Consider the following 24,665-nt stretch of genomic DNA (forward strand, 5'->3'; position numbering starts at 1 on the left):
GACAGTAAATATTGGAGTTGGAGAACCTGACTTCATATTGGGGCAGTTGTATCACCTCTCTTCAGTCCAGGCACCTGAAGTTGCCAAATCTTGGGCAGCACTGGCTAGTTGGGCATACAGATGGGGCAGAAAGGTGGTTGATAATGCCAGGTATGTACACTGAAGGTACTTAATTAAAGTGAAATTTATTGAAAAGATTTAAGTATATTTCAGGATAGATATTTAGTGCATCATCATTACATTTGGACTAATGATGTATTAATTTTTACAGTCAAGGAGAAGGGGTCCGTCTACTACCCAGAGAGAAGTCTGAGGTGCAGAATATACTTCCTGATACCATAACTGAAGAAGATAAAGAAAAAATATATGGTATTCTTGGTCAGGCTGTATGCCGACCAGCTGGAATTCAGGCAAGTTGAAACAAATATTTAGGAGGGCATCTAGGTAGTGCAGTGGATAGAACACCAGCCCTGAAGTCAGGAGGACCTTGAGTTCAAATCTAGTCTCCGACACTTAATACTTTCTAGCTGTGTGACCCTGGACAAGTCACTTAACCCCAAATGCTTCAGTAAAAAAATAAAAATAGGGTCTCTTCTAAAACAACTAGAGTATTACTGTTGGCTTCACTTCCTTTTAAGGAAATCTGTTGCATATTGCTCTTAAAAAAAACTTGTTTTGAGTTATATAATTGTTACTCTGAGAATTTTTGATTTTTAAAATATCACATTGCTATCTACTTGTTGTAAGAGGCTAAAAGCATTATTGGCTCCAAGGTCATATTCATTATGGTCATTAAATTGATTTTATGTGACCTGGGCATGTCACTTCATCCTGTTTGCCTTAATTTCCTTATCTGTAAAATGAGCTGGAGAAGGAAATTGTAAACTACTTATGTTTTTGCAAGGAAAATCCTAAATGAATGAGGATATAAAGACTTGGAAATGACAAAAAAAAACAAAACAACTCAACAGCAAAGTTAGGTTTAGATTATACACGGTCCTATTAAAATACAGTAGTGACAAAGTTAGTTTAACTTCTTTTGTATTGAGATTTGTTGAGGCCGTTTGATTCTTGACATTTTGGTAGAATCAAAAGCACTGAATCTTAGTTTAGAAAACCAGGGTTCTAGTCTTGACTCTGACCAACTAGTTGTATATCTTTTTATAAGTAATTTCATCTCTTTGTGCCTCAGTTTCCAATTTGAAAAGTGAGAGATTGAGTGATCTTTAGGTACTCTTCTAGTTGTTTATATAAGTTTATAATTGGATTAAGTGCTTTGTTAGCCATTTTGAGTCCTATTTCATAAAGATATGTATGGTTTTGGCATTAGTTCACATTTCATGGTATCCAAAGTATTGTTACTCCACTTGGTTTGGGATAAATTACTGTCTTTACAGCAGTCATTTTTAATCTAATAGGTCAGTGGCATCTGGTTTTTCACTTCATACAGGTAGTACTTTAATGTGTTAACAAGATTTTTAAAACTTTTCCTTACTCATTGCTGCATGTATTATATTACCACTCCACTAGTTATTAGTGAGGTTGTTTTTTTTTTTTTTTTTTGTTTTGTTTTGTTTTTTAGAACAGTATTTTCAACTTGGTATATAATATTTTTAGTAAGGGTAGGATTATTAACATGTGTGTAATACTTTAAGTTCTATAAAGTGTTCTTATGATTCTTGTACTAGACTGTACAAACAGATTTCCTCATTTTATCAGTAATTCCTTTGTAATTAATAGTATTCATACATAACCTTCATTCAGAAAACATTTCTTAACCACCTACTGTTTGATAGGCACTGTGTTAATCACTGGGATTCGAACACAAAACAAAAACCTAGTACTTTCAGGGAGAGAGAGTCTACAGCAACACTTAAATGGATAAGTAAAGGCAAATTTGGAGGAAGAAAAAGGCTTTAATAGCCAGGGGCATCAGGTAAGGCTTCTCATAGGAAGTGGCCAGGATCTTATCTTTCTTTTTTTTTTTTTTTTTTGAAATGGATGCTTTCTCCATTGACAGAGATTGCAACTCCTTCCATGTTTAAAAAAAATAATGTAGCTGAAAAAAATTTCACCTGTTAGTCAACTTTAGATTAGGATACACATCTCTCACACAGAAACAATGTACATGTGCATTCAGGCAGGTGCATGGATGCAGGAAATTAGGCATGCATGCACATATGTACATATACACATTTGCTCATATATAATAATATATTAAAATTTACTACATTTTCATATAATAATAGTTCCATTGTGTAGCCACTTGATGTGTAAGATAATTTAGGTACAGCAAAGTTGTGTATCTTTTGCAACTGTGTGCAGCTCAAAAGTGTCAAGGACTAGAAACTAGGTTTCCTGATTTAAAGTCCAGTGATCTTACACACACACACACACACGTATTTATGTATCTATAAATATATACATCTATATTTTAAAGACATACATTTCAATTTCATTTTTTAGAATTGAAAAAAAGTATTTTTTTCCTGATATTCAGGATGAAGATATAACGCTGCAGATAACAGAAAGTGAAGACAATGAAGAAGATGATATGGTTGATGTCATCTGGCGCCAATTATTGGCAAGCTGTTCATGGCTTTCAGATCTCGATGAAAATGCAACAGAAGGATTAATTAAAGTGTGGCGAAAAGTTGTAGATAGAATCTTTAGCCTCTACAAATTGTCATGTAGTGCTTATTTTACTTTTCTTAAACTCAATGCTGGACAGGTATGAAATTAATGCAATTTTGAAAAATAGATTTGTCACAGTTACTTTCCTAGTATATAGTAAGAATTTTACAATTATCCCTTCCACATTGCAACTTTTCCCCCCCATTGCAGTTTCAATATATCTCAAATTGGCATAACAGGTTAAACAGGTATTTATTTGGGGAGTTTTTTAGAAGCCATAGATGACACCAAAAAAAGTTTAGAAACTCACAAATGTCTATGATATATGTATAGCATTGTGTAATATCTACATATTTTACCTTTAATGCCATAGAATGTCTTCTCTGATATTAAGCAAGGGCAAAAAATTTTCTGTGAATTTTCCAGATTGCCCCTATCTATCCCTCTCATGTGGAAGTAATAATTGTGAGTTTTACTTTACTTTTTTTTTTTTTAATCTTTTTTGCCATCTCTTTCCCCTTTCCATTTTGTTGATTTTTAGATTCCTCTAGATGAAGATGATCCCAGATTGCATTTAAGTAATAGATCTGAACAGAGTACTGATGATGTTATTGTAATGGCAACTTTAAGGTTATTGAGATTGCTTGTTAAACATGCTGGAGAACTTAGACAATATCTGGAACATGGCTTGGAAACAACACCCACTGCTCCTTGGAGAGGTAATGTTTGAAATAAAGTTTTGTAAAAATCCATTACTTCTAATGAAATATGTAGGAAACTAAAGACAATTATGTTATGTAATGAGTAAAGCGCAGGGCCTGAGTCAGGAAGATTCACCTACCTTGAATTCAAGTCTGGCTTCAGACATATATTAGTTTTGTGACCTTGTGTGATCGCTTAACCTGCTTGCCTCATTTTCCTCTTCTGTAAAATAATCTGGGAAAGAAGTGGCAAACCACTCCATTATCTTTGCCAAGAAAAAAAAGCACAAATGAGGTGAGGTCACAAATATTTGGACACTCTGAAAAATTGACCAATAACCACAGAATGAAGACCTAATTATATTTAAACATAGGAGCCTGTGATTTGTTATCCTACATCATCTTTTATACTGTAATGTCTATTTACTAAGACTATATAGTGTAATAGAAAAAGTACTGGATAGGGATAGAAAAACCAATATCTCTAATTCTGCTTTACAGGGTGTACCAGCTATGTTGCCATGGGCAAAACCACTTTAATAGTTCGCTCCTTACTCATGTTAAGACTCTTCATTTGTAAAATACAAGTACTCATAACTGTAGAACTTATCCCAGAGTTATTGCTTAGATCAAATAAGACAATGTCTGAAAGTCACAAATTTGACACTTAAGAAAATTACTATAACCATTAATAAGACTAATTATATTTAAGCAGAAAGTGGATTGATCACATCTTTATACTGTAATGCATTTATAAGACTTTATGTATAGAAAGTGGATAGAAGAAAATCAATATCTTTAATTCTCTTTATTACCATATTTGCATGGCTCAAAACCACTTAATAGTTGCAATGAACATTAGACTCTTCATTTAAAATACAAGTATTCATAAGAGACTTATCCAGAGTTATTGCTTAGATCATAAGACAATTGAAGTCCTTGGACCTTGAATAAACCATATTAACTTTTCATAAATGAGAAATAAGCAGAAAGGGATAAGATAATCTTATGCATAAATTTGTACTAGATAACAAGGCATTGACGTTTCCATATCTTACAAATTTGATTCATCTAAAACTGAGGCAATGATAAGATGTTTCTTAAATGTATAATGGTGCTAAGTTATACTTTCACATTAATTCCATCGAAGCCTGAAATATTGCATTGAATGCATGTTTCTGTTCAGTATGGAGATTTATTATGTCTGATATACTAGGGCATTGATCACATTCTTAAAAATTGATACAAACTAGCAGGTTTTAGTCACAAGGAGCTAAGTATCTCATTAGTTCATAATGAATATTAGTGGTAATCAAACTTCTTGTATAGATTTGCTTAATATCTTCATATGTTACAAAAAAATATCAAGAAAACAGCTTTCAAAGAGCTTAGTTCTTTGCAATGAATGTTATATATTATAGTCTCAAACTTTTCAATATCTTCATTTTAAAACTTAGAATCTTTCAATTTTTCTGTTTATTAATATTTACTATGTTAGAAATAAAATTTTTTTTGAATTTGTAGAGCCTCTGAAAGGGTTTCAGAGACCCCAACAATTCTTTGGATTATACTTTGAGGACCAGGACCACTGTTATATATTCTCAGATGACCATATGTGATCATTTGAGGTGGTGGGAGAAAATAACTAGAGGATTCAGCAAAGACTTAAAAGATGGCACATAATCAACTTTACTTCTCTGTAATGATTATTCATTTCCTGTTTTCAGTGAAGTGGAGACTTATTGTCTCCCTAGACAGGCAATTCTACTTCCATATACCTGCTGTTTTTAGAATGTTTATGTTGGTGCTGTTGCTGCTACTACTGTTGTTGTTATTGTTTTTTCTTAGGATAAGCCCAAACCTACCTTGCTGACATTTGCATGTAGAGTCAGGCAATATCGGCCCACCTCTTCTCTCTCACACGTACAGGTTTTAGAACCTTGGGAATATCACCATGTCTTAAATGGTGATATTTTTTAATACTTTTTCACCAAAAAATTTAATCTTTCTTCGATGTGACAAGTTTTTTTTTTTTTTAATTCTTGAAGTCAACTTAACACATCTAAGCCTTCTTTCATTCGACTAAATATCACTTTTTCCTTCAACTGATCCTTATTTAGTGTAGTCAAGTATCATCTTTTCCTCTTGCCAGCTCTATCCTAAACATGCTTCTGATTTATACATATCTTTCCTAAGCTGTGACACTGAGAAACAAATACAATATTTCAGGTAATGTCTGTCATACATATAAGCATTATTCAACTATTGCAGTGTTTTTTTAGTGAATGTCTGTTTATCATCATGATATATGTAAATGTGTTTTATTCCAAAAATGATCGGCAGTTTTTGTACAAACAAATGTGTTTTTGTAAAGCCATATGTTTGTCTTTGTAAAAAGTAACACATTTAACTTCAGTATGATTGATATGCTCAAATACAATGATAAAGATTTTTTAAAAATAAAAACATGATTGTCCCAATGGCAAAAAAAAAAAAAGATTGCACATAAGCTTTAAATAAACCTTGAAAAAACTGGGAACTCTTTAAGAGACAGAGCTGAGGAAAGAGTACATTCCAGGTATGGGGAACAGTCTGTAAAAGCTTGAAAATGGGAAATGGAATTGAAGAATTTGGCTGGGAGATACATATTGAATGAAGGAAAATGATATATAGTAAACCTGGAAAAGTAGTCTGGAGCTAGATTATAAAGGATTTTATAGTTTGTATTTTATTATGAAGGCAGTAGGAAGCCATTGATCACAAGAGATATTAATGTTCATACTTGTGTGTGAATTTGGACAAGATGCAAATGAGGTTGTGGAGGATAAAATTGACAAGACTGCAATTTGTTGGATATAGAAGATGAAGGAAAAGGATTTAAAGAATATTACAAGATTGCAAAGCTATAAGGATGGATATTGTTCTTAAATAGGAAAATTTGTAGGATAGATGGGTTTAGGGGGAAGAAAATGAGTTCTATTTTGGACAAATGCTGAATTAGGAGATCCTTGTAAAATGTAAAACAATGTTGAAGGTGTCCAACTGTTAGCTGTTGGAGTGCAGTTCCAGTAGTGATGAGGGTATGGAAATCAGGGAGCCAGGTAAAAGACTTCATTATAAAACTCTTCAAATTTATTAGTCAGAGATACAAATATTTATGTTTCCAATGCTTATAGATCCAATACAAAGTACCCTCTTTGGTATTCTTGTATCCTTTCTAATGAGTTACAGAGATGCAAATGTTTAAACCTGGATTTTGGTCACTTAAACAGAAATGTAAATAATTGTGATACATCAGAGCAAAATTATCTTACCAATGTTCTTAAGTACATTTCTCCCAGATGCTTTTAGTCTCCATTGTGGGTTGCTTTTCCTGTCCTAAGTTCAAAGGTATATCTTTGATCTATTATGTAGTTGAGTTTGCATTTTGCTTCAGTTGCCAGGAGCTTTATCAATGCTGTTGTATATAGAAAAAGGAAGTGAGCCAAGCTACTGTAAGTTTCCAAACCTGAAATGGATTCTTACTTCCTGGCCCTCTACAGCTAGAGATATGAAATTGAACACCAATGAGACTAGGGGTGAGAATATAAATATAAAAATAATTGAATCCATGGAATTAGTGCTACCACCTAAAGAGAGAAAAGAGCTCTAGAGACTACCTTGTTTAAAAGGAGTCCTGCAAAGGAATCTGAAATGGGCAGAGAGGTGAGAGAGAACCAAGAAAAACAATATTGTCATTAAAGCCTATGAGAGAATGTATATCCAAAAGGAAGAAAGTAGTCAAAAGTGTCTTAATAGAGAAGGATCAAATGTCCAGAAAGAATAAGTTGTTTGATTTTGCAATTAAGAGATTTAGGATTAGGGAATTTCACTTAAATAGTGGTTTGGAAGCCATATTCCAGAGGACTCAGAATTGACTGGGAAAAGATGACATTAGGTAGTTTTCTTTTTGGGGAAGGGAAGAGGTATTTTGTTTTAATTTCAACAATAAAGGAGAGGGAGATATAGGAAGAATTTGAAATAGATTGCAGGGTGAAGTGAATATTGTAAACTCCTGCGACTTCTCAGCTCTGATATGAGTACAAGTATATTTTCCTTCCTTTGACAGCACACACAGTTGTCTTAAGTACTAGCTAAGTTTGGAAAGGTTCCTCACTAAATTGTTCACAAGTCTGCTAAGCCTAGCCTGACGAGTCAGGCTTTTTGCTTTGCATACCCTACACTAATATTTAGGAAATAAGACCTACAGGTGGCTTGTTTAAGAAAACATGCTATTGGTTTATATTTATTTGATCTTCTGATCAGATTTGATCAGATCACAATAACCTGTGATTTAAAACCAATAACCTGAGTGATTTAAAATGAAGCCTTCACCCATTATAAGCTCTCTATGTGCAGAGATTGCATTTTCTAAACTGGTGATCTCCAGTGTAGAGAGAACCCTATTGCTGAGTATGTGGAAACTAGTTGAAAGGTAGAAAAATCTCACCTTGTGTTCCTTGGGCAATTATAATCGGACTACTGTCAGAACACCCAAAATTGAACCTGTACATATGCCATTGGGAAAAATCTTCACTCTGCTTCCCCCAGCAGCATCATAACTCCTTTACTCCTCCTCTTCCCCCAATGCTTCTTCATGACTTGAGCAGGTAACCCTTGGGGTAGGTCCTACTGCTCCCTTTTTCATCTGGATTGAATGGATTTGGGGGAAAAAAAATCCAGCTGCAGTTGGATAGGATAATAACATGGTAGTATGTATCACAGACTTTTTGATGTAATTTTTGGAATTCTGTATTTAAGCACCAAAAGGTAAATATTTCCATGTACACAAGCAGGACATAGAGAATTCTATATGAGGTTATAAATCTTCATTTAATTCTGCTTGCTTAAAAAAAATTCTACATAATTTTCAAAATTGTCCTGTTCTGTGCCGCTTTGTTTTGTGTGTGTGTGTGTGTGTGTGTGTGCGCGTGCACTTTTTTTTTTTTAATAAGTTTTAATGGTCCATTTAATTTTTGGAGGGAGAGGTACATTATTATGGCTAACCTTCCCCTGTTTCTTATCATCATCCTTTTGATAGATCCTTTATATTTTGGAATTCTTACTCAGCTCTGGTCTTTTCATCACAAATGTGCATCAAAGTCTTCTATGCTATAAAAGATTCATTTTTTCCCCCCTTTAGAATTATTAAACTTGGCTTACCAAGTTGAGTATAGGTGCTTTTTGGAATACTGTATTCCAAGATCTCTTATAATTAAAATTGCCAGGTCTTATGTGATTCTGATTGATTCTTCTGTACTTGAATTGCTTCTTTTTAGATGCTTGCAGTATTTTTTTTGTCCTTTGATATAAGAGCTCTGAATTTAGGTTAATTGACATTTCAGGGATTTTTCCTGTTAGGCCTTCTTTCTGGTAGAGATAAATGGATTCCTTTTATCTGCTCTCTGATTCTGATAGATTGGGAAGTTTTCATTTATGATTTTTTGATCATAGTTTCCAGGAATCCAATGATTTTTAAATGATGTTTTCTTGATTATGTATTTTAAATAGTACATATTTTCTCCTATCTATTCAGTCTTTTGATTGTCTCTTTTAGATTTTAGGGAGTCTGCTATTTGGATAAAATTTTACTATGTTCTCTTCTGAGCTATTCTTTCGATTCTTTTGCTTAAGAGATTTTAATTTTCTCTTCACTTTTTTGTAAGCATTCATTTAGTCATTTTATTAATATTATTTATTTTCCTTTTAGACGGTAAATTTGCAGTAAATTTTACTGTGTTACATGTCTTCTTCACTTTACTCATCTCTTCAGTTTTGATTCCTGAATTAAGACTTCATGTAGGAACCAGATTCTGCCTCTAAGTGTTTGGGATTGTGGTCTTCAGCTATGTTTTACTCTAGTTCAGTTGTGTTCTTGCACTGCCTTCCATCTTCCCCCATGTTCAAACAACTAAATCTTTAAGGGCGTTTTGTAATGTTAGGAATTTCTACATCTTTAAATTGTCCTGTTCTAAAGTGCTACACTTATCATGTCGTTCCTGTTGCCTTCTGAGATCAGGATACCACTCTGTGATTTTTGACCAGGTTGGGGCTTTCTTGGAAGCTCTTTTGCAGCCCCTGGACACAGAGCTTGTAGGCTACTGTCATCTTTGGTTCAATCCTAGTCATGTTTAAAAGGCTGTCATCTTTTACTTAAATCCACATATTCAGTTAGCTACTAAAGCTTGTCATTTCTACTTCTACATTTTCTCTCAAATCGGCACCTTTTTTTACTTCGCTCTTACCTATCAACTCTTAGGACCTTATTGCCTATTGCTTAGATTATTAGCATAGTTTCCTAATCTCCCTTTCTCAAATCTCTTTACCTACTCGGCAAACTCCAGTAGTTCCCTACTGATTATAGAATTAAATATTTTTTTATCCTGATCCTTTTTAATAAAATTCTACTTTTTTTTCAAAGTCATAGAATGTACACAATTAATAAAATAGTACTAGTATTTTGTGAAACATATGATCACCATATTTTGTATCGAAGTTTGGCAAATGCTAGTTTGAGTCATTCCATGTAGGAATATTGGTTTAGCTTGGCGATAGATGAGATAAATTTGCCACAATGAAAATTTCTGGTGATTTAGAGATTTTGATTTAAAATATTCTTAAATTTTTCCCTTACCTTTTAATTATTTTATTGGCTTCTATTAAAATAGAAACCTGTGATTTCATTAGTTATAGGAAATTGCTTGTTTTCTTAACCCCACTTTACCAGTGCAGATAAATAATTGTAAGCAATTAAATCTTGACACCAGTGGATCACTGGATGTTTAAGTGACTTGGCTTGGGTTGCACAGCAAGTTTGTGTCACAGGCAGAACTTGGAAGCTAGGTCTTCTTAATTCTAAAGGCATTTCTGTTTAGTGTCTTCTAACACAGTTCTTAAAATCCGATAATGTTCCAATCATCCATCTATTCAGTATGGTGAAATTTTGTATATAATTCAATGTATTACGTTTTACATAATTTGATCAAAGCAGCAGAGGGAGAGTTTATCTTCAAGTTATTTTCTTTTGCCTTTTTAAAAAAAGATGCCTTTTTAAACTTTTTAAAAAAAGTTTTTCTTAAAATTTTGTTATTCATTTATTTTTAGTTTTTTACATTTTGAGTTTCACATTCTCTCCCTTGTGCCCACTGAAAAGGCAAATAATATATCAATTATACATGTGAAAACATGCAAAACATATTTCTACATTAGCCATTTCTCCAAGAAAGAGAAAAAATTGATGCCTCAGTTTGCACTCAAGAGATCATTAATTTTCTCTGTGGGGATGAGTAGCATGTTTTTTCATCTTTTTTTTTTTTTTTGGTTTGTTTTTTGGAATTGTCTTAGATCATTGTGTTAATCAGAACAGTCAAGTCTCTCAGAGTTGATCATTGTGCAGAGTGACCTGGTTCTTCTCACTTTGCATTCGTTCATCCAGGTCTTGCATATTTTTTTTCTGAAACTGCTGCCCTCATCATGTTTTATAGCATCATACTCATATGCCACAGCTTGTTTAGCCATTTCCAAACTAATGAACATCCCCTGAATTAAAATATTTGAATGTTTTGAAATGGTTGAATTTTTTTTATTTGTTTGTTTAATATGTAAATTTACTGAAAGGGCTAAGCAATTTTTATGCGTAGTAATTCCCATAAAACAAAATAATTAAAGCCCATCTGCTATTTCCTTCTGCTTTTGAGGAATTTGAAGGATCTTTACACCTAGGATTCAGGAGTGAGATATGAGATTTTTTTTTTTTTTTTTAAATCTCAGTTATTGAGGATGTTGCACTGTAAGAAGTAAAATCATAGAGCCGGAACTAGATACACAGTATCTAATTAGTCAGACCTTCATTTTATTGGATGAAGCTTTGAAGATGTAATGGCTTGCCTCAAATCAGGTGTCAAACCTGGAATTTGAACTTTGATTCTAAATTCATATTTCTCTGTTGTACTATGGCTGCCTCCTAGTAAATTGACCCATTTTACTGATTGCTATAATGGGCTGGATGTTTCAGGTTCTTTTCCCCCCACTCTGAAAAAAAATGTGGACTTAGTGTAGCTCAAACAATATATTCAAACTTCTTTTTTCCTTTTTCCCAAAGGTATTATTCCACAGCTTTTCTCTCGTTTAAACCACCCTGAAGTATATGTTCGCCAAAGTATTTGTAATCTACTCTGTCGAGTTGCTCAAGATTCCCCTCACCTTATATTGTATCCTGCAATAGTGGGTACTATTTCACTTAGTACTGAATCCCAGTCTTCAGGTATGGAATATTAGAATGCTTTCTCCTTGAATTAAGCTAAATAAATCATGGTGTCCTAGTGATAGTAATTTTCATTTATTATAATTTTGTGTTGTATAAACATTCTATTAGGTAGTTTGTGACTTTATAGAGCCATCTTTAGTGGCTTTTTTGTGGCATTTTTTTTTTTAGTACCATTTTTCTTATCTTAGTTTTTAATACAAATTATTCTAGTATTTGTAATATATCTATTTTATGTCCTAGCTAGTATAAAGAAAGAAATTGACTTGTAATGAGTTAGTGTGAATCTTTTGATGGTATTTTTTTCCAATTTTGTTTAATATTTTATGCACATGGGAGAAATTTTTTATGTATATTGTCTATTCTAGGGAATAAACTTCCTTCTGCAATTCCTACTTTGCTGGGTAATATTCAAGGTGAAGAATTATTAGGTGCTGAATGTGAGGGAGGAAGTCCCCCAGCTTCTCAAGATAGTAATAAGGATGAGCCTAAAAATGGCTTAAATGAAGACCAAGCTATGATGCAAGATTGCTACAGCAAAATTGTAGATAAGCTGTCTTCAGCGAACCCAACAATGGTGTTACAGGTAAAGGATTTGGTTTTTCTTTTAAAATTTTACTCAGGATTAAAATACGCCTTTAATAGTATTCAGGAAATTTATTTGACGAATAAATTTTATTGCACATTGTATTTCATATTTATTAGACTAGATTAATTTTTTTTAAAAAATTTTTAAAATTCAGAATTCCTCATGTCAATCATCTTGATACTATGGAATCATTAATTTGGAATAGAGTAATTTAGAATAAAAATCAGAATTATACCATATATATTCTAAAAATAAACCCATTCTCTGTATCCCAAAGAGATCATAAAAGAGGGAGAAAGACCCATATGTGCAAAAATGTTTGTAGCATTTATTTTTTTTGTAGTGGCAAGGAATTGGAAATTGAATGGATGTCTATCAGTTGGGGTATGGCTGAATAAGTTATGGTACATTAATATGATGGAATAATGTTATTTTATAAGAAATGATCAGCAGGCTGATTTCAAAAAAGCCTGAAAAGACTTACATGAATTGCTATTGAGTGAAGTGAACAGAACCAGGAGAACAGTAACAGCAATATTATGTGGTGATCAGCTATGATAGACTTAGCTTTTTCCCCACAGTGTGGTGATGCAAGACAGTTCCAGTAGACTTGGTATGAAAATTGCCACCTACATCCAAAGAGAACTATGGAAACTAAATGAGGATTGAAGCGTAGTTATTTTCACCTTTTTTTTTTTTTTTGGTCTGATTTTTCTTGCACAACATGACAGATAAGAAAATGTGTTTAAAAGGATTCCACGTATTTAACCTACATCACAGTGCTTTTGTTGTCTTGGAGAGGGGGAGAGAAAAAATTTGGAACAAAAAATCTTATTAAAAAATGAATGTTGGAAACTTGTCTCTTTACATGTTTATGGAGAAATAAAATACTACTGATGGAAAAAAAAAGTTCATTGTGATGTTTATATAGGTCCAAATGCTAGTAGCCGAGCTTCGCAGGGTTACTGTTCTTTGGGATGAGCTTTGGTTAGGAGTTCTACTGCAACAGCACATGTATGTTTTGAGACGGATTCAACAACTAGAGGATGAAGTGAAGAGAGTCCAAAACAACAACACCTTACGCAAGTATGTTTTCAGATACTTATACAAAGAACAAATCCATCAAAGTTGTTCATGTAATTTTTTCTTAGATCTTTAACTTTCTATACTAGTAACACTCATTTAAAATGTTTTTATATTGAATTTTTAATAATATTGAAACCAGTTTTTTTTAATAGATATACATTGTTTCTGCTTTTAATTTCTCAAGTTAATATTCCTCAATTTTTGCTTTACAATCAATTTTCTATCTGGTAACATTTAAAGAGAGCCCTCACTTGACAATATTAGTTTTATTTTTCAGTAGTTTTGTAGAATCAGGTACTACTTAATACTAAGTTCTTTGTATATAAAATTATTTTTAAAAATACAAAAATATTTGAGTGTAATCTTTTCATTAGTATGTTGAAATGTAATTTTTTCCAGGCCATTTAATCCAAAAATAAATTTGAAGGCAGTTGCCATAGGCAAGGAGCCAGTTGTGAATGAAGAAGCAGACAGATCTAGGAGGTGGGCTTGGGGAAAAAAAAGACAAATTAATTCAAAGGCAGTAGTATCCATCAGTCTAGTTTGATTACAAAACTGTACAGCACCAATTTATGTAGAAAATACTAGCAGCCAAGCCATTGTGAAATCTTTATGTAGTAGAAATTTTTTTCTCCACTTTTAGAGCTAGTATTTAGAGAGCTAGCTAGTAGAGCTAGCCCATTAATGAGTTTATAGGTTTATAATATATTTCTAGTTTTCAGTGTTTTGTTTCTATGTTAACAAGTTCATTGCTAATCATTTTTGGTCCTTTTTGATTTTTTGTACCTGTGTGTGTATATATGTTAATAATTATATTGTGTATTTTAGAGAGGAAAAAATTGCTATCATGCGTGAGAAGCATACTGCTTTGATGAAACCCATTGTATTTGCATTGGAACATGTGCGGAGCATCACAGCAGCTCCTGCAGAAACTCCTCATGAAAAATGGTTTCAGGACAATTATGGTGATGCAATTGAAAATGCCCTAGAAAAATTGAAGAATCCATCAAATCCTGCAAAGCCAGGAAGCAGCTGGATCCCTTTTAAAGAGGTATTGCAAGGAATACAATTTTTTTTTTTTTCTTTACACATGATGGGTGTTTTGTTTTTCAAAGTTCCTTGCCTTCTCCCTTTGGAGGTGTGATCAGTTTTAGCAAAAGCTAAGACTACCCATTTGAGGTTGTTGTGGAGTTTTTGTTTTCTTTTGACAAACTGAAGTTTCCTTCATTAATATTAGAACCTGCTGTATAAATAAAGTATAACCCAAAGATGCTGACCTAGGTCAATCTGAATTGATTAATAAATGTAAAATGCCCAAGTTCAGTACTCTTTGCCTTTTACTAAATACAAATCATCTTCTCTTCTGTTACAGAAGGCAGAATGAAAGAAAAGTGTTTTATCCATTGTCCATATAATTAACTTATTTTCTTTATTGAATATATTTAATGTTTGATAGCACTTTATTAGCTGATATTGGACTTTTAAATTGCCTTTATAAATTGTGGAAATAATTCAGAGTGACTAAATTCAAAGATGTTATAAAATATGTTAAAAATTAATCCACATTTCCCCCCATGTAGTTGTCAGATGTTTTTAAAAGGAGCAGCATTACAAATTAGTCATGTGTAATAGATTTTGAACCATAACATCTGCTAGTTCTTTTGTTCTTAAAATTATTTAGGGATTTTTAAAAATGTCATTTCATTGTTTATATTTTATTTATCTCTTAGAATTGAAGCTTATATGCCAATGTAGATATGAATTAGCATTATGCTAATACATTGAACTTTAGGAATCTTTGTTTTTGTTGATTTTTAATTTAAAATATAGGTGATGCTAAGTTTACAGCAGAGAGCACAAAAACGTGCTAGTTACATCTTACGTCTTGAAGAAATTAGTCCTTGGTTGGCTGCTATGACGAACACTGAAATTGCCCTTCCTGGAGAAGTGTCCGCCAGAGATACAGTTACAATTCACAGTGTTGGTGGTACCATCACAATCTTGCCTACTAAAACCAAACCAAAGAAACTTCTCTTTCTAGGTTCAGATGGGAAGAACTATCCTTATCTTTTTAAAGGTAAAGCTTTTAAATCCTAGCCTCCTTCCCCCATTTAAAAGATTAACATTTTTTCCCTTTTATATGAAAAACAAATCCCTTCCCATTTAAAAGTAGGGCTTAAAACAGGTTGGTTAAAAAAGATGCATGCTATCTTTTAAAGTAAACTTCAGATAGGAGCAGCTAGGTGGCACAGTGGATAAAGCACCAGCCCTGAAATCAGCAGGACCTGATTTCAAATCAGGTCTCAGACACTTAATACATCCTAGCTATTTGATCCTGGGCAAATCACTTAACTCCAATTGCCTCAGCAAAAAAAAAAAAATTAACTTCAGATGTGATGCAAGAGATGGTAAAGGTTGTAGTTTGTGGTTCCAGGAAATTGAGGTGTTGTCATTATTTGGATTGTTTTTCCCAAAGGGTTGTAGAAGTTGAAAATTTAGACTGTGTTTAATAGTTTGGTTATTTTCAATCGCTTCATTCTTGGCACTGCAAGTAAAATTGTCCCATAAAGCCATTCTTATTATTACTATGACTGTCCCAAGTCAGAATTAATAAAACTACATAGTTATCTGTTGAAATTTTTTACTTCACCAGAGTAACCCAGTATCTCCCTTTTTATATATCCAGTTATTCTGAATGTGCCATTTTTTTTTTTTTTTATTGTAGGATTGGAAGATTTGCACTTAGATGAGAGAATTATGCAATTCTTGTCTATTGTGAATACTATGTTTGCTACAATTAATCGTCAAGAGACACCTCGTTTCCATGCTAGACATTATTCTGTAACACCACTAGGAACCAGATCAGGTCTCATCCAGTGGGTGGATGGAGCCACACCTTTATTTGGTCTTTACAAACGATGGCAACAAAGAGAAGCTGCTTTACAAGCACAAAAGGTAAAGTTTTTATTGTTTTTAACCTCAGAATGCATATTTATACCTTATCTGTTTAACAAAATACATATACATAAACACAGATATATATAAGTGCTAATGATATTTTCTTAGATGAAACTTTTCTAGTCTAGTAACTTAACAAAACTATCTTATAAGATGCTGTGGGGGTATGGTGGGACTATACCAGTTGGTAGGATATGAGAGTATGTTAGAATGAATAATGATGTAGTTAAATGGAAATGGGTGTTTTTGTTTTTTGTTTTTTAACAAGCAGTAGAAAGTTTTTAAGACTTTAAACTTAATCTTAAAACTTAACTTTTAAAAAAAATTAGACCTACCAACTTATATAAGTAATATTGAGTCATTGATAATGTGATGTTAAAAATAATAAAAAGGAACATGAAAATGTTTATGTATTGGTATTTTGATTGTTGTACATTTTGTATTCACTACTATATGTTGCCTAGATCTCAGCTCAAATCCTCCTCAGACATATAATTAGCTGGGTGAACCTAGTAGAAAGACCACTAATCTGTTTATAAGGATCTTAACAGCTACATATTGATTTAATTTTTAATTGACATATATTGAATTGTTATTTAGTTTATTGAATATTTCTTAATTATATTTTCATCTGGTTCACCTGCACTTGGGAGTGTGGTCGGCCAAGTGTTTAACATCTTCTGCCATAGGCAACAATCTTAAAGACTATAAATCTCAGATGTGCTAGTCTGCATTGGTAGAAGGAGCTTCCTCACTTGGGAGTTCCCTGTCCCTATCAATGTTTTCTATTAAATTAAATTCACAGGTTTACGATGTGTTGAGAAAACCTTGACTGAAAAGAATATGAAATTATGATAAAGATAATCTTTTTTTAAAGTAAAAGACAAATAGAAAGAATCCTGATACTTATGAATTAAACCTGAAAGAAAAAATAATGGTACACAAATGAAATCTTCATTAAAGAAGCAGTGCCAGAATTAAAGGGGACATAGGGCCATAAGGAAGATGATTAAGCTAATTTGGCACAACAAAAACTGATCCAGGAGAATCATTCATTAATATTGAAAAAAATTAATTGGGGTGTTTTGTTTGTTTTGTTTAACTATTCTTTAGTTTAAACTTGTGGTGCTAAGTGCCATTTCTGTTTCTCCTCTAAATTCTTAGTTTTAAAAATGTTGTAAACCATCAGTTAATAGTGATTACCAGCTGACATTTAAATAACTATAAAGTATGTTTTAAAAGTTATATAATGTTTTACAGATTTTTCTATTGACTATCATAATGTGAAGAAGGTTCTTTTAGGCATTATTTCCATTTTATAGGTGAAAGAAATTAAAATTTGGAGAGTTTAAATGATTTGTCCAAAGTCACATAGCTAGAATTATGAGATGCAGTTCAAATTCAGGTTTTTTCTGGCCACTGATTCCAGCATTCTTCTGTTATCATTTCCTTATTAGTGTTTTTATTTGCAAAAGTATAATGATAAATTATTTTAAGTAAGTTAAATTTTTTGAACTTCTCTCTTTTAAAAATAATTAATGCCTTTTGTTTTTACATCATATTTCCAATCCCTTTCATACTCAAAGAACTTTTGCTTGTAATAAAGACTTTAAAAGAAAGAAGAAAAAAACTTATCAACAAAACTGACAAACCTAACAACTCTGAGTATACTAGCAATTGTATTTGTTGTTTTTAAACAGGCTCAAGATTCTTATCAAACTCCTCAAAATCCTGGAATAGTACCTCGACCAAGTGAACTTTATTACAGTAAAATTGGACCTGCCTTAAAAGCAGTTGGGCTTAGTCTTGATGTCTCTCGTCGTGATTGGCCTCTTAATGTGATGAAGGCTGTGTTAGAAGAGCTAATGGAGGCAACACCACCAAATCTTCTGGCTAAGGAACTTTGGTCATCTTGTACAACTCCTGATGAATGGTGGAGAGTTACACAGGTATTATTTGTTTAAAATAAAGCTTAAAGCTTTGATATTTGATAGTAGCACAGTAACACAATAAAGATCTAAATTTAAAATTCATGATGAAGGGACAGTAAGTAGTTTTAAAAGAGACTTGAAGGGGATGGGGAGGGAAAGCATCCCACTCCTCCCCCAAAAAAATGAAATAGGAAAAAAGTAAACTACTGAAAAGGAAGAACCATCTGGGAGAGAGTAGGGTTATGGTTTTGATACTGGTTTCAAAGCATTATTTTCATGTTTGAAAAATAAATGTTAGTGATATGTAAATTCTTTTTTATTTTTTAAGTCATATGCAAGATCTACCGCCGTCATGTCTATGGTTGGATACATAATTGGCCTTGGAGATAGACATCTGGATAATGTCCTTATAGACATGACTACAGGAGAAGTTGTTCACATAGATTATAACGTTTGCTTTGAAAAAGGTAAAATAGAATTGGAATTTTTTTGTGTTCATAAGATGGCTTCTCTTGAAATGAGTAGGATTCCAAAATAAGGGGAAAAAAATATCTTGTGGTTTAGGTAAAAGCCTTCGAGTTCCTGAAAAAGTACCTTTCCGTATGACACACAATATTGAAACAGCCCTGGGTGTGACTGGAGTAGAAGGAGTTTTCAGGCTTTCTTGTGAGCAGGTATGCTTCCCCCTTTTGGGGAGGGGGGGGGGGAGACAAAGGGGATGCACTTTAACAAAGTAAACAAAACTCTATTATTCTTGCCTACAAAACAAGAGACTTTATTTTTGTAATGAAAAGAACTACAAATCTAATATGAAATTATTTATAAAATAGGTTCTGCATATCATGCGACGTGGAAGGGAGACTTTGCTTACGTTACTGGAAGCATTTGTGTATGATCCCCTGGTGGACTGGACAGCTGGGGGAGAAGCAGGATTTGCAGGAGCTGTCTATGGTGGTGGTGGCCAACAAGCTGAAAACAAACAAAGTAAAAGAGAGATGGAGAGGGACATTACACGAAGCCTTTTCTCTTCCAGAGTAGCTGAAATTAAGGTGAAATAAATATGATAATGTATTATGTTTGAATATATATTTAAAAGTACATTGTTGACTTAAATCCCTACTACTTAAATTCAGCTTTGCTCATCTAAGGTTTTAGTATTGAAACTATAGATAACATTATTCAGAGAATCTTGTCCATTTGGGGCCTTTCTTAAGAAATACTGCTTTTCCTTCTAAAAATACTATGCTAGTGAGTGAAGTCTTTTAGTTTATCAGGTCCCTTAAAAAAAAAACAAACAGTATTTGCCTTCATTTATTTTATTATTTATATGTAATTTTTCTTCTGCCTAATGGTACATTATGCTGTTTGTTATTATTCTCCTCATATGGTAGTTAATGATGCTAAACTGAGAAAATTGATTGTAAGAAGAAAATAATGAAAATAATTTTTTTATAGGTAAACTGGTTTAAGAATAGGGATGAAATGCTGATTGTACTTCCGAAGCTAGATAGCAGCTTAGAAGAATATCTGAACTTGCAAGAACAGCTGACAGATGTTGAAAAATTACAAGGCAAGCTTCTTGAAGAGATTGAATTCTTAGAAGGAGCAGAAGGAGCTGAACATCCTTCTCACACACTGCAGCACAGGTATAAAAGAATTTTTGAGTATTTGTTATTGGGTGTACATTTAGTACCTCAAATGGCTTCTGTAGTCCATAGTTTCCTTAATTATAAACTAAGGAAGTTGGTGTTGCATAACTGAATGGGGGGGGAGGGGTCACAAAAGTATGATTTATTAATAGTGTTTGAACTGTGTATCTATTTTATATGACCTGGGGTCATACAAATTTCTCAGGTGAAAAGGGATCACAAGTGAAAAATGTTTTCCTAAGATTCTTTGATGAGAGACCTTGAAGTTAAAAGTTCTTTAATAATACTGAAACATTACTTGCCTTTCAAAATAATCCTACCTTTATCAACTACATATCGGTATGAGGCTATATTGTCACCTTTGCTGTGATTGAAACATTGCAACAGATTAGAAGCCAGTTAACTTCTATTAATCTCTATTTGAGATTGAGAAATTTTTTTTTCTTTTGATTCAGGTATTCTGAACATACACAACTGCAAACTCAGCAAAGAGCTGTTCAGGAAGCAATCCAGGTGAAACTAAATGAATTTGAACAGTGGATAACACATTACCAAGCTGCATTTAGTAATTTAGAAGCAACACAACTTGCAAGTCTTCTTCAAGAGATTAGCACACAAATGGATCTTGGTATGCTATAATTGTAATATATCGACATTGTATTATTATCATACATTTTCCTTGATATGATCGATCTATATCATACTTTTTTCCCAAAGTTAGTGCTACAGTTTAATTCAATTATATTGTGTTTTACATTCTTCTTAATAGGTCCTCCAAGCTATGTACCAGCAACAGCTTTTCTTCAGAATGCTGGTCAAGCTCATTTGATCAGCCAGTGTGAACAGTTAGAAGGAGAAGTTGGTGCTCTTTTGCAACAGAGGCGGTCAGTATTAAGAGGATGTCTTGAGCAGCTGCATCACTATGCAACTGTAGCTCTTCAATACCCAAAAGCAATATTTCAGAAACATCGAATTGAGCAGTGGAAGACTTGGATGGAAGAACTTATCTGTAACACGACAATTGAGCGTTGTCAGGAATTATATAGAAAGTAAGTTACAGGCAACAGGTGTAGAATTTTAAGGGGTAGAAAAAATCTTGAGTTTTTGCAGATGTTTTCAGTTAAAAAAAAATCAATAAACTTTACAGAAGGTTGACATGGAAAATAATAATAGTGCTTTTCCTAAGTAATAATCAAATATCTGTCTTGTGTTTTTGTTTGTTTGTTTGTTTGTTTTTTACAGATATGAAATGCAGTATGCTCCCCAACCACCTCCAACAGTATGCCAATTCATAACTGCCACAGAAATGACTCTTCAGCGTTATGCTGCAGATATAAATAGTCGACTTATCCGACAAGTGGAAAGGTTGAAACAAGAAGCTGTTACTGTGCCAGTTTGTGAAGAACAATTGAAAGAAATTGAACGTTGTATTAAAGTTTTTCTACATGAAAACGGAGAAGAAGGATCTTTGAGCCTAGCTAGTGTTATTATTTCTGCCCTTTGCACCCTTACAAGGTAAGTTAGATGTGTTTATGGGACCAGATTTTATTTTAAGAGTGTAAATTCCAAAGAGGTAGAAATTACCTTGTTTTTCATCTTTTTATTCACAGCCTTTTGTGTAATATAAGTATTTAATAATTTTTTAATGTTTTATAAACAAATTGATTCTTATGTCAGTGTTGACACATTGGTGCTAAATTGGTTTTGTGCCTACTAATTTCATTGTAGTGTCTAATATTTTCAGTGTAACATTACCAGAAAAAAATGTCTGAAGCATTCTTATGTCATAGTTTAATATAGGCAGCAATTGGAATCTGTCTTGGGAGCACATCTAAAATCTCTGTTACCATTTTACTTGTGCTGCTGTGAGTATGGGATCTGCTAACATTGTAAGTCAGCATGAGGAAATTTACAATGGAACCAGCCCATGATCCCCATAGCTTTTAACTCTTCAGTCATACAAAAGATAACCTGAACTTGTCCTATCTGAATCTTTCCACAAGTTGTGAAATTCTTCTTTAGATTCCTTGATCCTAAATTAGGAGTCTAAAGGAGAGCTGGTGCTGATGTGCTGCCTTTTTGTTTCCTTTTCCTTTACTGAAAGTTAAAAATTTTGTAGCATTTTTAGATCTGAAATAATTTATGGAAAAACTGATGGTGGGAATTTTATCTCTTTAGAAGCTGCCCCACACTGAATTTGAATGATTGGATTGTCTACTCTGAAAGTGGCCTATTCGTGTAATGCTTCAAATAGCTGACTTTTGTGTCTAATATTGATAATTTGTCAAGTCAAGTACATTTTTTTCTCATTATAAAAATATCTCATTTAGGCGTAATCTAATGATGGAAGGTGCTGCATCTAGTGCTGGAGAACAACTTGTTGATCTTACTTCACGGGATGGAGCCTGGTTCTTAGAGGAACTATGCAGTATGAGTGGAAATGTTACATGTCTTGTTCAGTTATTGAAGCAGTGCCACCTGGTCCCACAGGACTTAGATATTCCTAACCCAATGGAGGCATCTGAGGCAGTTCACTTAGCTAATGGAGTATATACTTCACTTCAGGTGAAAAATGTCTTTATGTTACATCCATTTCATCTGCTTTATTTTCCATAAATTTATGTTTTAGTTTGTTTTTAAATTCTTGTAAGAAAGTATTTCTTAAACTGAAGCATAAATATTAATAATTATTATAATAAATAATATAAAAATAGATTGACAAATAGGCCATTTCTGTTGTTGAATCATCCTCATGTAAAAAATTAAAAAATAATGCTGTCAGAATAACCTTTTAGAAAAAGATAATTCTTTGTTAACAGTTGTTGATGTAATGTTATCATTAATATAGCAATAGTTTACATTTGTAATAATATATTAGAAAATAAAACATGCTTTGCATATGTTTCTCCTTATATAACATTCACACACACATACACACACATACACACACACACACACCACACACTCTTTCCTACCTATAAGAAAGAGGTCCGGTATTATCTAACCTCTCTCTAATGAGAGACATTTTTTAATATACTTTGAGTCATATAAACTCATGCTTTAAATATTGAATGTAATATTTCTTAACTCAGATATACATAGCCACTTTAAAGTTTGTAAAACCATTTATCTGTATTTTCTCATTTCATTAAGTATATCTCCTAGAAAAGGCAGTATAAGACTTCCAATTTGGATATCCACTTATAGTAAAAATTAAATTAAAATGTTTGTAACCGTTACATTTTGATAGTAGGACTTAAATGTTTTAAAGTTTGATTTGAATTTTGAAACCAAGTACTATAAGCTATTGCCCTATAAGAGTTTACTGCTGCATTGTTGTAGAAAACATTTCTTCTTCATTCTTTGCATAGCTAGTCCCTGAATTTATTTGATCATTCTTTATTTGATCATTCTACCCTTGTCAAAAAAAAAAGCTTTTTAATATACCCCCTTCCATATATGTATGTCTACTTATTGACAAAATTTACACACAAAGATTTTTAAATTGAGATAAAGATGATAAAAATTTTGAAAACACTTGTGTATTACTGATGGAATTATAATCAAATATACTTCATTTTTTAAAAAAATCTTACTTTAACATTTTGAGGCCCAGTGATTGAAAAATCTAGTTTTAAGTTAACTTTATTTCTGTAGTTGGATTTTATTGGTTGTCAGCAGTTAAAATAGACACCTCACGAAGATAATATAGCTTCAAATGGAAGTATGTTATTGACTGGACTTAGTAAATCATAATCAATTTTTTTTTTTTTTAATTGCTGAGGCCATTGGGGTTAAGTGACTTGCCCAGGCTCACACATCTAGGAAATATTAAGTGTCTTGAGACTAGATTTGAACTCAAGTCCTCCTGATTTCAGGACTGGTGCTCTATCCACTGTGCCACCTAGTTGCCCCATCATAAAGTATCTAAAAATAGTGCTCATGAGTGTCACATTCTATAGAAATATTTAGAAGGAGAAAGATTGAGAAAAGGCTTTCAAACTTGAAGAGATCATTGGTAACTTTGGAGAAAATTTCATTTGTGTGTAGTCACCGATAACAAGGAAGTTGATTTTCATTAGGAATAGAGGAGTTAGGAAAGGGGTGGGTTTGAGAGGAGAAAAAATGTAATGAAATGACATTTCAATGTAGTTCCTAATCTTATTTGTGCCTGTTCAACCTGAATTTTTCACTCTCTCCCCCTAAAAAAAATAAAGAGTAGGGTTGAGAGGAAGAGTCTTTAGTCTCAGTCACTGCCTCTCCACTGAACTGTCAGAAGATCTGAAGATCTGAACTTGGGGATGTCTTAAGTGGAGGTAGAATTTTATTGCCCATGCAGCAACCATAAGAGGCCACCTGTCAGAGGGTAAACTAGGTAGTGTTCAGTTAGAATAAGTGAAGGGGGGAGTTTACTGTTGAGTTAGAAACAGACTGTTCTGAAGAGGATGACTTACAACCCATTTTCTTATCCTTCATTTGTTTATGTCCTCCTTGGTATGTTTGTCCCCATTCTGGAAAATGCTGTTACTGTTGAAATATTACTAAATGATGTTTATTGTATATTTGTAGGAATTGAATTCCAACTTTCGGCAAATAATATTTCCAGAAGCACTTAGATGTTTAATGAAAGGAGAATATACATTAGAAAGTATGCTTCATGAACTGGACACTCTTATTGAACAAACAACTGATGGAGTTCCTTTACAGACATTAGTTGAGTCTCTTCAAGCCTATTTAAGAAATGCAGCTATGGGGTTAGAAGAAGAAACACATGCTCATTATATAGATGTTGCAAGGTAAATGAGACTAAATAAT

At 32.9% G+C, this 24,665-nt stretch overlaps 1 protein-coding gene across 4 annotated transcripts in view; it reads left to right on the plus strand.

Moving 5' to 3' along the window:
• SMG1 (SMG1 nonsense mediated mRNA decay associated PI3K related kinase) overlaps window positions 1-24,665 on the plus strand; it is a 111,950-nt gene that overhangs the window by 70,112 nt on the left and 17,173 nt on the right. For all 4 annotated transcript variants that reach the window (XM_031942755.1, XM_031942760.1, XM_031942766.1 and 1 more), the window contains 20 exons: window positions 6-150; window positions 272-410; window positions 2,501-2,731; window positions 3,176-3,353; window positions 11,476-11,637; window positions 12,006-12,223; window positions 13,158-13,312; window positions 14,141-14,363; window positions 15,143-15,389; window positions 16,038-16,267; window positions 17,971-18,219; window positions 18,530-18,668; window positions 18,766-18,875; window positions 19,032-19,250; window positions 19,657-19,847; window positions 20,306-20,478; window positions 20,620-20,899; window positions 21,093-21,365; window positions 22,181-22,415; window positions 24,420-24,646. In XM_031942755.1, the coding sequence (XP_031798615.1) occupies window positions 6-150; window positions 272-410; window positions 2,501-2,731; window positions 3,176-3,353; window positions 11,476-11,637; window positions 12,006-12,223; window positions 13,158-13,312; window positions 14,141-14,363; window positions 15,143-15,389; window positions 16,038-16,267; window positions 17,971-18,219; window positions 18,530-18,668; window positions 18,766-18,875; window positions 19,032-19,250; window positions 19,657-19,847; window positions 20,306-20,478; window positions 20,620-20,899; window positions 21,093-21,365; window positions 22,181-22,415; window positions 24,420-24,646 (4,024 nt within the window). The remainder of the gene's footprint in view (window positions 1-5; window positions 151-271; window positions 411-2,500; window positions 2,732-3,175; window positions 3,354-11,475; window positions 11,638-12,005; window positions 12,224-13,157; window positions 13,313-14,140; window positions 14,364-15,142; window positions 15,390-16,037; window positions 16,268-17,970; window positions 18,220-18,529; window positions 18,669-18,765; window positions 18,876-19,031; window positions 19,251-19,656; window positions 19,848-20,305; window positions 20,479-20,619; window positions 20,900-21,092; window positions 21,366-22,180; window positions 22,416-24,419; window positions 24,647-24,665) is intronic.

Source organism: Sarcophilus harrisii, chromosome 1, assembly GCF_902635505.1.
Source record: "Sarcophilus harrisii chromosome 1, mSarHar1.11, whole genome shotgun sequence".
NCBI classification, from domain to species: domain Eukaryota; kingdom Metazoa; phylum Chordata; class Mammalia; order Dasyuromorphia; family Dasyuridae; genus Sarcophilus; species Sarcophilus harrisii.